At 40.7% G+C, this 14,752-nt stretch overlaps 1 protein-coding gene across 4 annotated transcripts in view; it reads right to left on the minus strand.

Moving 5' to 3' along the window:
* Positions 1 to 14,752, minus strand: part of runx1t1 (RUNX1 partner transcriptional co-repressor 1) — a 94,538-nt gene that overhangs the window by 8,545 nt on the left and 71,241 nt on the right. The window contains exons 6-10 of one of the 4 annotated variants that reach the window (XM_057827805.1): positions 11,469 to 11,743; positions 10,290 to 10,378; positions 8,088 to 8,295; positions 7,822 to 7,890; positions 1,505 to 1,695 (exon numbers count right to left, since the gene is read on the minus strand). In XM_057827805.1, coding sequence (XP_057683788.1) covers positions 1,505 to 1,695; positions 7,822 to 7,890; positions 8,088 to 8,295; positions 10,290 to 10,378; positions 11,469 to 11,743 — 832 coding nt within the window. Of the gene's footprint in view, positions 1 to 1,504; positions 1,738 to 7,821; positions 7,891 to 8,087; positions 8,296 to 10,280; positions 10,379 to 11,468; positions 11,744 to 14,752 lie in introns of all 4 variants that reach the window. The other 3 variants (XM_057827803.1, XM_057827804.1, XM_057827802.1) reach the window with 3 other exon arrangements.

Raw genomic sequence — 14,752 nt, forward strand, 5'->3', positions numbered from 1 at the left:
ATGAAATAAGTATTTGATACATTACCAACTAGTAAATATTTCGGCTCTTAGTTCTTTTTTTAAGAACCCCTCCTGTTCTCCACTCATTACCGGAAGCAACTGCACCTGTTTGAACTTGTTACCTGTATAAAAGACACCTGTTCACATGCTCAAAACAAACAAACTCCAACCTCTCCACAATGGCCAAGACCAAAGAGCTGTGTAAGGACATCAGGGGTAAAATAATAGACCTGCACAAGGCTGGGATGGGCTACAGGAAAATAAGCAAGCAGCTTGGTGAGAAGGTAACAACTGTTGGAGCGATTATTAGAAAATGGAAGATGTTCAAGTTGACGGTCAATCTGCCTCGTTCTGGGGCTCCATGCAAGATCTCACCTCGTGGGGCATCACTGATCATGAGGAAGGTGAGGGATCAGCCCAGAACTACACGGCAGGACCTGGTCAATGACCTGAAGAGAGCTGGAACCATAGTCTTGAAGAAAAACACATTATGCCGTCATGGATTAAAATCCTACAGCGCATGCAAAGTCCCGCTGCTGAAGCCAGTGCATGTCCAGACACGTCTTAAGTTTGTCACTGACCATCTGGATGATCCAGAGGAGCAATGGGAGAAGGTCATGTGGTCGGATGAGACCAAAATAGAACTTTTTGGTCTAAACTCAGCTTGTTGTGTTTGGAGGAAAAAGAAGAATGAGTACAACTTTCTAGAACACCATCCCAAACGTGAAACATGGAGGGGGAAACATCATTTTTTGGGGGCTGCTTCTCTGCCAAGGGTACAGGACGACTGCACCGTATTGAGGGGAGGATGGATGGGGCTATGTATCGCCAGATCTTGGCTGACAACTTCCTTCCTTCAGTGAGAGTCCTGTAGATGGGTCGTGGCTGGGTCTTCCAGCATGACAACGACCCAAAGCACACAGCCAAGGCAACTAAAGAGTGGCTCCGTAATAAGCATCTTAAGGTCCTGGAGTGGCCTAGCCAGTCACCAGATCTGAACCTGATAGAAAATCTATGGAGGGAGGTGAACATCCGGCAGCAGCCCCGAAACCTGAAGGCTCTGGAGAAGATCTGCATGGAGGAGTGGGCCGAAATCCCTGCTGCAGTGCGTGCAAACCTTGTCAAGGACTACAGGAAACGTTCAGTATCTGTAATAGCAAACAAAGGTTTCTGTACCAAATATTAAGTTAGATTTTTGTGATGTATCAAATTCTTATTTCATGCAATTAAATGCAAATTTATTATTTAAAAATCATATAATGTGATTTTCTGGATTTTTGTATTAGATTCCGTTCCTCACAGTTGAAGAGAACTTATGATACAAATTACAGACCTCTACATGGCTTGCAAGTGGGAAAACCAGCAAAATCGGCAGTGTATCAAATACTTGTTCTCCCCACTGTATATCATATCGATAACCACATCGCGATACGTCACCATCTCGATAGACGACAATGATATTTTTTCATCTACTTTGAGTAAAAGATAAAAAGCGCTTTCCGACCTCGCTGGAGTCCTCCTGCTGGTTGATGATAGAGAGCGCATCTTCGGCGGCCTGCCGCTTGACCTCGGCGACGGTACGCTCCATTTTGGCGCGCTCGCTGCTGATCATGTCGTGGGCCTTGCGCTCGGCCTCCGACACGGCCTTCTGCAACTCCGACACGGCTTGCCGCTTCACCTCGTTCACCGCCTCCTCTGGAAAGAGCGCGGACACACAGGAAGTCAGTCCTCCTGCACCTGCAACATCACAGTTTTTTTAAACCACAAAAAGGCCTGAAATTTGACAACAACAAATATACATTAGTTTATAGCAACACTTTGTAACTTTTCAGTTTTGGTCGATTTTAGCGACGCCGGTGGACAAAAGCGGCAGTGTTTTGCCTTAAAGTGCATGTGACACGAAAAAGCATGTTTATTTCATAATACACGCGGTATTTTATGCTCCTGAATGATATGGACCGCTTGGATGTGTGTGGAAGCCATCGCTATATTTATATATTTTTAATCCCACGCCATGAAAATGAGTGACTTCCGGCTTCGGTCTTGCATTAGGGAGGAGGGCGCTGTGACGTGTACGGGTCAAGGCGTCCTCTTCACTAAACGGCCGTACTGTTGTGTACGAGGACTAAGGATTCAGCTTATTTTGCAGATTAATATGTTTATTTTTCGCATCACGCCAGCCAAACGGCTGCAGAAAAATCTTGCTTTATGAGGGAGAGGCGTGTGCGCCTTTTTGGAGTTTCAAAAGGTTCCCATTCACCGTGGATATTTGCCAAAACAAGCTACTGTGGGACCATTGGACTTACGAGGAAGTGAGTAAACATCTTGTTTTGTATCATGTCAAATATGAATACAGCGATTACAAAGTAAACACTACAAACTTTCTTTAAATAAAGGACTACTTACGTTTGATTATTGATAGGCATATAAAAAGCTCTCCTTGTGCACATTAGCTGCACGTTAGCTGCACAACAACTGCAGGCGCCTTCCTCCGGGGAACGAACTGTAAATTGCTCTCCGCCGGGCGGTTTGCCAATCCGCAAAGACAACCAACAACCCAGTCGTCATGTCAAATAATCCGGGCTAGTTATGTGTGATTTTCCACTTCGAAGACTTTGAAACATCAATTGGTTCGGGTTAGCATGTCGGCTAGCTGTCACGCCTCTTGGTTCGTTTACATTCTCCGAAGCCGGGGAAGGGAAATGACATATGTCCGATTTATGTGTCATAAAATATCGTTCGGGAGGTGCGACAGTAAAGGTGAAGTCGACAGTTTTGACCATTATGGAGTCATTTTGCTATGTCGTCCTGAATAAGTGCATTTTTATTACTTCATATTCCATTTAGCGCAAGACTGTTATTTGTCATGACCATGCCATTTATTTAGCAATTGGGGAAAATACTTGGATAAAAAGAATATCCTGTAAAAATATTGAAGTAAAGAGACAGAAACAATGACATTTTGCAGCTTTCTTCGTCGCCTTTTCCTCGTTGTGAATAGTTCCCCCTCGACGGGCTGACTGGTCCTTCTCAAGCCATTTATTTAGCTATTGGGGAAAAATACTTGGATAAAAAGAATATCCTGTAAAAATATTGGAGTAGAGAGACTGAAACAATGACATTTTGCGGCTCTCTTCGTCGCTGTTGGGGATGCTAGAGCCCTATAATGGTTGGCGTGGCTAACCGGCAGATTAAAAGACTAATTTCTCATCATGTGCGCTTTGCTAAATTGTTGTATATATTTGATATTATCGGCCTATAAAACCTGATAATAACGGACATAATATTTACCAGTGGACACAATATGGGTGGCCCGATAACTGAGAAGAATTTTTTTTTTCTAATAATACGGACTCTTTTTGTTAGCTATTTAGCTAACTTTCGACTTTTTCAGTTCATACTATTACTCTAAATTCCAATTAAACTGGCAGGATTGATTGTGAACGCTCATGTCATGCATTGATCTCTAGCACAGTCAATCGCAGCCAATGAGTTGTTATTATTTTTGTGGGGAGGGGGGACAAGAAATGCTATTTTCGCAAGCTCTTTTTTGTTAGGACAAAAGAAAATCTGGCCATTCATTTTTTAATTCCAAAAGATTGTCATTTGACAATGTCTTTCCCTCGCTAATTGTGACGTCGTCTCCCGTCAAGCCTGTAAACCGGACTAATTGTGTATGCAAATGAGGCAATTTATATTGAAATGATGCATTTCCACGCCGCCGTCCCTCAGGCCCGGGCGGGAAGCGGGGGAATGCGTTTGAATATTTATCACCAACTGTAAACATTTTTCCGAGCAGATGCATTGTCTCCTCACTCGCCATTGTCTTAAAACAAAAACAAACAACAAAAAACTAGTCAATTTTTCCCGCAGGCCAAGTTATACAAAGAAATAATAGCTACGGCGTTTTAGGAATAAATACGCCTCGCTTAACTTAATGGCCTTACACTTGTTTTTCCAATTGTACGTTTGTTCTGCGTGTCAAATGAACGTTCGACAAAATGGAGGGTTTTTTTTCTGCAGGATTGTGATTACGCGCCGAAAAACGCCTCCGACGGAAGTGACACCGGATTCCATTTAAATGCATATTACTCGGGTAAGGCGTGAGCGTTCATCTTGAAATGATTCGGCGCGGCGAGGGCATTCCGACAAATGCGCTTGTGTAATTGAATCGTGTCAAAACGGAGGGGGGGGGAAGCAAGAAGTGAATGCTTAGAGGTGACATAAAAGTATGCGGTTTTGAGATGACAAACATCGTTATGAGAAAAATAAGGGTGAAGCACGATCATGAAAATAAAGTCACTGATTTTGGAAGAACTACTATGATGACAATAAAAAAAAAAAATTTTTAAACAAAAAAAAGATGAAAGCAGCCAGATTTGTTTGGGGAAAAAGTGGTATTTTTACAAGGAAAAGTTACAAATTGACAAGAATATAGCATCGATTTGCATTTATACTAAAAAATGAAGTATTTTTCCAGGAAAAAATATTGATTCAATGAGTGTTTGTCAAGTTATCATGTGATAGGAAATCTGGCCAATCATCCATTTTTCCAGAGGATCAGAATCGAGTGAAAAGGATCACGTTTTTAATTTATTCTACATATCTCTATAGTTCTTTTTAAATTATTGTGCTGGCTAGAGTCGCCAGTGTTTAGAGCAGTGCTACTCAATTATTTTCTGTTACGCCCCACCACTAAGACGTAAACGTTTCGCGACCCCCCACCCCCACCCCAAAACTCTCTGCCGACATGCAAATAGTACCATTTGTCTCTAAAATTTTTATTATAAGTACACGTCTGCATACATTTTCCTTGTTTTATTAAAGGGAAAAAAGTAATATAAATCAACTTGGAATAAGGTATAACTTTACTGATATTGTTTTGTCTCTAACAGAAAAGAGTTAAGGCGCATCAACTTGCCTGAATAAAAAAAAAAAAAAAAGTCACATCCAAACTAAAAATACACTCATGGTACATTTTTTTGACCATTTGATACTGAAAAATAACTGAATAAAATAATCAATAAAAAGAAATTCAAATTAAACGACAGTGTGATTGGACAGAAAGACAGTTTTTATTTTTACTGCAGCCAGTAGCAGCTCCTTTGTTATGGTGCGGGGTTATTTTGAGCACGCTAACAGTACATGCTGGTTTACTGCTGTAACACTGACAAAGAGGGACGATTGCCGGCAATATTCATCACGTTTTCGCTGAAAAACAATCAAGCAGCTTATCAATGTGATCGGTGTTTAATGTCTTTAAATGACGTCTTGATTGATTTGGTTGTCCGCTGCAAACATTTTTAGACACAGTAAACAGACTGGCCTTTCCCAGTCTCCTACTGTATTCTTTGCTGTGTGCTCTTGTTCTGTTAAAAAATACTGCGCACACTCTGAAAATGAGAATGCCACTGCCACCTACTGAGTGGGTGTGCAAGTACACTTTATTCTCCTAAGGCAAAAAAGTATGTTTCCAGAGGTCACATGCACCACCCCGGCATGGCTCTGGCCCACCAGGGTGGCGTGCCCTACTATTTGGGAAGTACTGGTTTAGAGCCAGTTGACATTTTACAGTACGTTACTGCTACCTTGTGGTCATAATTATTCACTGCATCCATCGTATGAGACAGTTTGGAACCGCTCATTCACTTTCAGAATACACAGCCTGTCAGTCGCATTGACGCTGTTGAGTGCATTCTTTTACGTTTCTGCCTTGGGAGTAGGCATGTGCCGGTATGAGATTCTGACGGTATGATAACCTTAAAAAAAAATACGACTGTTTCACGGTATCATAGTATTGCAATTACGTTTCAAAAATGTGTTACTTTGAGATATTTAGGTTTTTTTTTAAAAAATCCACTGAACAGGATTTTTATTTTTCAAAACGTATGAGCGAATTGCAACATAAGTATAAAGTTAAGTTAAAATAAATAACAAATATTCTAAATAAAATTAAAATAATTGCATTCATTTAGGTGAGCATAAACCCACAGCCGCAGCTCGCTTAACTCTCGTAGCTGGTGGGAAACGCTCATGTTAGTGTTCAGGAGTTTCACCTCCTCCAGCCATTGTGTAGCACAGCTGACTCACTGACACTGAGCAACAACCGGTGAGGGAGGGTTGAGCCTTGCAGCTGCAAGCGAGGGATTTCTTAGGGATGACCTTAGGGACAGTATGACAGAAAATTTTTGCGGTTTTGAAACCGTGATGTTTTCATACCACGGTATACCTTGAAACCGGTTATCGGCACATGCCTACTTGGGAGTAAGTATTTTACATCCATACCAACCTGTTAATATGCAGTATATGCGTGTTTAAAGGGGAAAAGCTATATGAATGAAATTTGTTAGTATGTTCTGCTGTATGGATGCTAACCTACTGTATACCTATACTGTAGCTTGTAGCTCAAGTGAAGTGTGGTGTATACATGGTATTTGTATACCGGCATTTAGTTGTGTTGAATGCATGCATGTTTCTTTATAAAAGTTTCACGAATTACTATATACTGTATAAAAGCAAGAAAAGACCAAGCCTTGTGTTTTATTGGAGGACATACAATGTAAGCTGGCTGTTGGGCAGTGCACAGGAAAATGCATTGTTTTGGGCAGTACACTTACATACTTATATACTTGTTCTCCCCACTGTATACAGTGGGGATACAAGTGGTGGGGAGAACAAGTATTTGATACACAGTCAATGGGAAAACCCATTGGCAGTGTATCAAATACTTGTTCTCCCCACTGTATATATGTATTATATGTATATATATATATATATATATATATATATATATATATATAAATTAAGCGCTAAAAAGTAACAAAATAACCCAAAAATGCAATGGCATTGCCAAAAGAGACAAAATGTACTAGTATACGTTTTATCCTCCGCAAAACTCCCAGAAAAAGAAGTAGTGTAAATAGTCCAGTACTGTAATATGTTTGGAACTTTTGTTCAGATTATAAAAAAACTTATTTTTCGGCATTGTATCGGGACTCGATATTGACAGATTCTCAAAATCAGCTGACTCGGACTTTGGTGCAAAAATATGCAATCTGGACATCCCTAGATACAACTGGATAAATGTCTGAAAATTATTAAAAAATTGAGATGTAGTTAAAAAAATCAAGCAATGCCAGCCAATAAGATCTCTCAGATTTGTCTAGATTAATCTCAGAATGGTTGCAGGTTAGACGTATGAAATTGTCAAATTAATCCCAGATTAGTTGCAGGTGAATCTCAGATCGGTGGTAGAATAATCTCAGATTTAGGACGGCGTTCATATTAATCTCAGATCGATTGCTGATTAATTTTAGATGAATCTCATTATTTGGGATTCATCGCAAGTCGGTTGATCTGAGGTTTGCAGATATCTTTTTCAAAGCCATTGACGATGATAGACGTCCAATCAACTGGCTCTTTTCATCCTTCTACTGAAAATTTAAACGAGTGTGTCATTTGTAGATGTTCAATTCATTTGAACTGGAAAGGCTCGCAATGGTTTTCTAGCACCATCAATAGTAGTCAATGAGTTAATAAGAAAAAATGCATCAAAATTTGGGGGAAAAATACCATCATAATAAAAAGTCCTGTCTTTGAAAGTTGTAATTGTGTGAAGTCTCCTGATAAAAATGCCCATTCCAAAAATGTGAGACAAGTCGGGGGTCCGCATTGATATTCAAAGCCACTTTCTCCTCTCTTTCCCAGTTGTGAATCAGAATAACCTGCATTCTCCACGAGGCCAGAAGTCTCCCTCCCCCACTGAGAGGAATCTTTTAAATGTGTATGTGTGGGCAATACAGCGTTTGCTTGCTAGCTCACCAGCTTTCTTCCAGATTTCTTCAGGGACGTAGCCAGAACCAGGCCGATGTAGGAGCTCCCTGTGGATGTCTGTGTAAAAACAACACACATTTGCTTATCATCCACTGCTCTGTTTGCAAAATTTTGCATTTTTCAATACATTTACTAAGGCATTTAACATGTCAGCTATCATAAAAATCCAGATCACCATGGTACTTAGAATAGAGCCTTGTGGAACGCCAGTTTTAATTTAAAAAATTATCTTCTGGATATATTTGTGCACAGACCCGATGTGGCGTTGTCTTGTGCAGCGGGGCTCTGCTGCCTGGATTGACTTGCGGCAGCAGCGGCTGCGGCGCTCTTTTTCAGCTCCTCGGCGTCGCTGTAGCGTCGGATCCAGTAGTTGAGCTCCTCGCGGTCGGCCTCCTGACAGCGGCGGAGCACCGTCAACGAGCGCCGCGTCTTCTCCACCATGTCCATGATGCAATTGAGTAGCTAAGAAATGGACAATTTTAATGTTAGTAATTCAGTGATTCATTAAGAAAATTACATTATATTACATAAAGTGGGGAAAATAAGTATTTAGTCAACCACTAACTGTGCAAGTTCTCCTTCTTGAAAATATTAGAGAGGCCTGTAATTGTCAACACGGGTAAACCTCAACCATGAGAGACAGAATGTGGAAAAAAAAAAAACCAGAAAATCACATTGTTTGATTTTTAAAGAATTTATTTGCAAATCATGGTGGAAAATAAGTATTTGGTCAATACCAAAAGTTCATCTCAATACTTTGTTATGTACCCTTTGTTGGCAATAACGGAGGCCAAACGTTTTCTGTAACTCTTCACAAGCTTTTCACACACTGTTGCTGGCATTTTTGGCCCATTCCTCCATGCAGATCTCCTCTAGAGCAGTGATGTTTTGGGGCTGTCGTTGGGAAACACGGACTTTCAACTCCCTCCACAGATTTTCTATGGGGTTGAGATCTGGAGACTGGCTACGCCACTCCAGGACCTTGAAATGCTTCTTACGAAGCCACTCCTTTGTTGCCCTGGCTGTGTGTTTGGGATCATTGTCTGGCTGAAAGACCCAGCCACGTCTCATCTTCAATGCCCTTGCTGATGGAAGGAGATTTTCACTCAAAATCTCTCGATACATGGCACCATTCATTCTTTCCTTTACACAGATCAGTCGTCCTGATCCCTTTGCAGAAAAACAGCCCCAAAGCATGATGTTTCCATCCCCATGCTTCACAGTGGGTATGGTGTTTTTCGGATGCAATTCAGTATTCTTTCTCCTCCAAACACGAGAACCTGTGATTCTACCAAAAAGTTTTATTTTGGTTTCATCTGACCATAACACAATCTCCCAGTCCTCTTCTGGATCATCCAAATGCTCTCTAGCGAACCGCAGACGGGCCTGGACGTGTACTGGCTTCAGCAGGGGGACATGTCTGGTAGTGCAGGATTTGAGTCCCTAGCAGCGCATTGTGTTACTGACAGTAGCCTTTGTTACTGTGGTCCTAGCTTTCTGTAGGTCATTCACTAGCCCCCCCCCCCCCCCCCCCCCCCGTGGTTCTGGGATTTTTGCACCAAGCGTTTTACCTATTGCAGATTCAGTCTTCCCAGCCTGGTGCAGGTCTACAGTTTTGTCTCTGGTGTCCTTCGACAGCTCTTTGGTCTTGGCCATAGTGGAGTTTGGAGTGTGACTGACTGAGGTTGTGGACAGGTGTCTTTTATACCGATAATGAGTTAAAACAGGTGCCATTTATACAGGTAACGAGTGGAGCCTCGTTAGACCTCGTTAGAAGAAATCAGACCTGTTTGACAGCCAGAAATCTTGCTTGTTTGTAGGTGACCAAATACTTATTTTCCTCTTTAATTTGGAAATAAATTCTTTAAAAATCAAACAATGTGATTTTCTGTTTCTTTTTTTTCCCACATTGTCTCTAATGGTTGAGGTTTACCCATGTTGACAATAACAGGCCTCTCTAATCTTTTCAAGTAGGAGAACTTGCACAATTGGTGGTTGACTAAATACTTATTTGCCCCACTGTATATTTTAAATTCTTATCTAAATAATTCATATAAAATACAACATTTATTCAGTATGTCAGAGGCCAAACTCTAAATACATTTTTTATATTGCTTTAATCTTCATAGACAAAATATTTACAAATATTACATTCCATGCAATGTAAAGTACACAATACAGTAAATGAGTACACATATGTAAATAAATGCAATTTTAATGAATGGGTTACTACTTCTACTAAAACAGGCGTAAAACTGCACTGATTGAAATAAAATGTTTATTTGAGTGAAAATGATATTGGCTAGTGAGAGGCAGAAAATATGTTGTATCTTCTGCATACAACTTTAATGGATTCACATTCTGTGGAGTGATTACAGATGTGACTGAATAGAAGACAAATGCAGGTTGGTGTGGAGGTGTAGAGTAAATATAAAAAATGTTATTACTTTTCTTACATGGTCAAGGTGCTTCCACTCCTCGGCCCACTCGCGCTCCGTCAGCCGGTGGTCGATCACCTCCTCCTGGCGGCCTCCTGAGTGCATGCCTTGGAAACAAAACAGACGCAGCTTCAACCTCACTGCAGCTCCAATGCTACTCAGTCAGTACAGGGCATTATTAAAACATGATTCTTTGTGGTTCATAAAGAAGCCAGAGGTCTGAGGAGTGATGCAAAAATGACGCAAGCGTTGAAACTGTTTACTTTTGGATGTGAAATACGGCTGGAGCTCGTCTCGCCGTTTCAGCTGAGTGAAAAAGTCAAGTTAAAAATGTGAGTATTAAGTCATAGGATGCCATTGACGGCGTTAGACGTCCAATTCATTTTGACTGGGATGAGGCGCATGAACGGACAGAATTAGGTTCGTCAAAGGCACTGAAAAACATTTTTTGCTTACTACGCCATTTTATAAGCATTGATGAACAAAATAACCACAGAACTAAAAGGCCCTCATCAATATCTTTAATGTGAGGTGTAACACTGTATAGTTTGCTGATCAGTACATTTTATGGAGAACAAAAATATGTTTTTGGGTTACGACATCATTACAAAAGAGTTAATAGCTAAATAATAACAGCAATGGAAAGCCCTCATGATGACCTTTGATTTGAGGTATGACTTCAAGCACTTTATTCCGAGTACTGTTTTGCCAATTTTTGCGTTTTGAGTTTAATAGCAAAATGGATTTTGGGGACTATTTGATTTGTAGAGAACATACATAAACAAACTAATGACATATCCGAAATGCCCTCTGTGAGACCTTTAATTTGACATATGACGCGATATGTTTTTTCCAAGTACATTGTTGATGCTGTTTTGCTAACTTTTGTATTTTATCCCCAAAAAATCATGTTTTTGGGTCACTACATCATGATAAAAGAGGCCATAGACAAATTTATTACAGAAATGGAAAGCCCTTATTATGACCCTTTATTTGAGGTATGACTCCATGCACTTCGGTGCTCTTACATTGATGTTGTTTTGCTAATTGATAAGTTATGAGCAAAACAAAACCTGCCATAGTATTGGCATGTATATAAAAGCCAATTACAGATCCAGAATGCCCTAATTGTGACCGTTAATTTGACATATTACTCAATATGTTTTGTTGTGAGTTCAATTTTTACGATTTCCTTACCGATGGGGCGGGCCCTCTCCCGGATCTCCCTGTGATTGGCAGGCGGGTGGCGGTAAGTGTCACGGTAATGGTGGTGGGCGACGGCCATGTCGTCCAGCCGGTAGTGCTGCGGCGGCGGGACGGGGCCGCCCGGGTGGCTCAGGCCGTTGGGCTGGTACGAGATGCCGTTGGACGGGCTGAAGCGTTGCCCGGGGCTGATGGTGCACGCACGCTTGCTGGGGTGCGCGTCTGGACCGTGAGGGGCGCCCTCTCGCTCAAAGCCGTTTTCTTTGGTTCTGTGCATGGACCACAAATGGTGGTTAATTTCTTTTTCTATTTCAGTGAATAAATTATATTGTGGTTTGTGGGATATCTACCACTTTTTGTGAACATTGTTATCAATTTCTTGAAGATCTATATATACAGTATATGCATACACGCATATATACGTATATATATACTGTATATATGTCCACTGCTGGCCAAAAGTATTTGCACCCCTACAATTCTGTCAGATAGTGCTTTTTGGTCTCCCAGAAAATGATTGCAATTACAAATGCTTTGGTAGTAAGATCTTCATTGATTTTGCTTGCATTGAAAAAACACAAAAAAGAATGGGAAAAGAATTTTAAAAATCATTATCGTTTTACAAAAAATTCCAAAATGGTCCGGGCAAAAGTATTGGCACCCTTCGAAAAATCATGTGAAGCTTCTCTAATTTGTGTAATTAACAGCACCTGTTACTTACCTGTGGCACATAACAGATGGTGGCAATAACTAAATCACACTTGCAGCCAGTTAAAATGGATCAACCTCTGTCCCGTGTCCTTGTGTGTACCACATTGAGCATGGAGAAAAGAAAGAAGACCAAAGAACTGTCCGAGGACTTGAGAAGAAAAATTGTGAGGAAGCATGGGCAATCTCAAGGCTACATGTCCGTTTCCAAAGACCTGAATGTTCCTGTGTCTTCTGTGCGCAGTGTCACCAATAAGTGTAAAGCCCATGGCACTGTGGCTAACCTCCCTAGATGTTGACGGGAAAAAAAATTGACGAGAGATTTCAACGAAACATTGTTTGGATGGTGGATAGAGAACCTCTACTATCATCCAAACAAGTTCAAGCTGTCCTGCAGTCCGAGGATACTATCCAACAGTGTCAATCCGTACTATTCGTCGGCGTATGAATGAAAACTGACTCTATGGTAGGATACCTGGGAAGACCCCACTTCTGACCCAGAGACATAAAAACGCCAGGCTGGAGTTTGCCAAAACTTACCTGAGAAAGCCAAAAACTTTTTGGAAGAATGTTCTCGAGTCAGATGAGACGAAAGTAGAGCTTTTTGTGAAAAAGCATCAACATAGAGTTTACAGGGAAAAAAAACGAGGCCTTCAAAGAAAAGAACACGGTCCTCACAGTCAAACATGGCGGAGGTTCCCAGATGTTTTGGGGTTGCTTTGCTACCTCTGGCACTGGACTGCTTGACTGTGTGCATGGGATTATGAAGTCTGAAGACTACCAACAAATTTTACAGTATAATGTGGGGCCCAGTGTGACAAAATTGGGTCTCCCTCAGGGGTCATGGGTCTTCCAGCAGGACAATGACCCAAAACACACTTCACAAAAGCAATAGAAAATGGTTTGAGAAAAAGCACTGGAGACTTCTAAAGTGGCCAGCAATGAGTCCAGACCTGAATCCCACAGAACATCTGTTCTGACACCTGTCAGTGAGCAATATGTTTTTGGTGTACTGTTCCTTTAAGCTTTGTCGGGCTCATTCATTTCCACATACATACCTACTTCATCTCAAGGCACACATTCACGCACACGCATGTTTTAAGACCCTTGGAGTAGATCCATCAGTAAGTTCTAGGGCTTGTCATTTGTTTTTGTTTTACATATGTTACATTATGCTGTCTAGCGAGCTAATGCTAATTGCGAACTAAAGCTAAATGCGAGCTAATGCTGATCACGAGCTAATGCTATCGAGAGCTAGCGCTACTGCTAACACAACCTAGCAGTTAGCTGATAATGGTTATCTTGTTGATTTATATGACTTATGTTAATGATTATTGTGCAGTACAGTTGGTGTAGTATAAAAAAAATATTTAACAATATGCTTCTGTTTATTTAAATGCTATGTATCTTTTGTGTGTTAAAGTTTTACAAGATAATAAGAGGAAATCTGTGCAAAGGAAGTTCAGTAAAAACGCATTGGAAGTGAAGTTACCAAATCCTATCTTCCTTCTCTTTCTTGTTCGCTATCTGTCTACTCGTTACACCCAACGTAACGCCAGGACAGAATAACATCTGGGAGAGATCAGAAAATGGCAGTTTGGAGAAGGCACCCTTCAAATCTCAGAGACCTGGAGCAGTTGGCCAAAGAAGAATGGTCTAAAATTCCAGCAGAGCATTGTAAGAAACTCATTGATGGATACCGGAAGCGTTTATTCGCAGTTATTTTGTCTAAATGTTGTGCTACCAAGTTTTTGGCTGAGGGTGCCAATATTTTTGTCTGGCCCGTTTTTGGAGTTTTGTGCAAAACAATAATGATTTCATTTTATTTTCATTCTCTTTTGTGTTTTTTCATTGCAAGCAAAATAAATGAAGATATTAAAACCAAAGCATTTGTAATTGCAATCATTTTCTGGGAGAAATTAAGCATTATCTGACAGAATTGTCGGGGTGCCAATACTCTTGGCCAACAGTGTATGTGAATATATACATACTGTATATATATAAATAATATTTAATCTGTGTTGATACTTTTAATTTGAAAGAATTCTTCAGGTTAAAATGTACTTTGTAGCTATGAGTATTGTTAATTCAATAAGAGCAATACTATGAGTTAAATATTCTATGTAGCATTACTTTACATATTTTAATGAATTTTTTTTTACCTTGAGTGAAAATAATATTCATTATTCAGTCACGTTTCAGTTTCCACTGATAGTGATCTACGAACATTCATTCAAGCCCAATGAATTGGACGTCTATCACCGTCCATGGCAGCAGAGGAGATCATTTCTTTAACTTAATCCGCATTTTCACTTGCCTACGCTATTACCAGCTGAATGTATAGACAGGCACGTATGCCTCCATATTCCCACAAGTAGAATTTTGTTGCAGCCAGGTGGATGCGGATGTGTGAGATTGCACATATGGGCTGCGTGTGCGTGCGTTGACAGTGAAATCGCACCAGCGGCAGCATCATCACCCTCCTTCCCATGAACAGATTGAACTTGTTAATGAGCTGTTTTTATGGGCTTCTAATGCTCATCCACGACTCTCCATATGCTGCTTTCCTC

Source organism: Corythoichthys intestinalis, chromosome 22 (assembly GCF_030265065.1).
Source record: "Corythoichthys intestinalis isolate RoL2023-P3 chromosome 22, ASM3026506v1, whole genome shotgun sequence".
NCBI lineage: Eukaryota > Metazoa > Chordata > Actinopteri > Syngnathiformes > Syngnathidae > Corythoichthys > Corythoichthys intestinalis.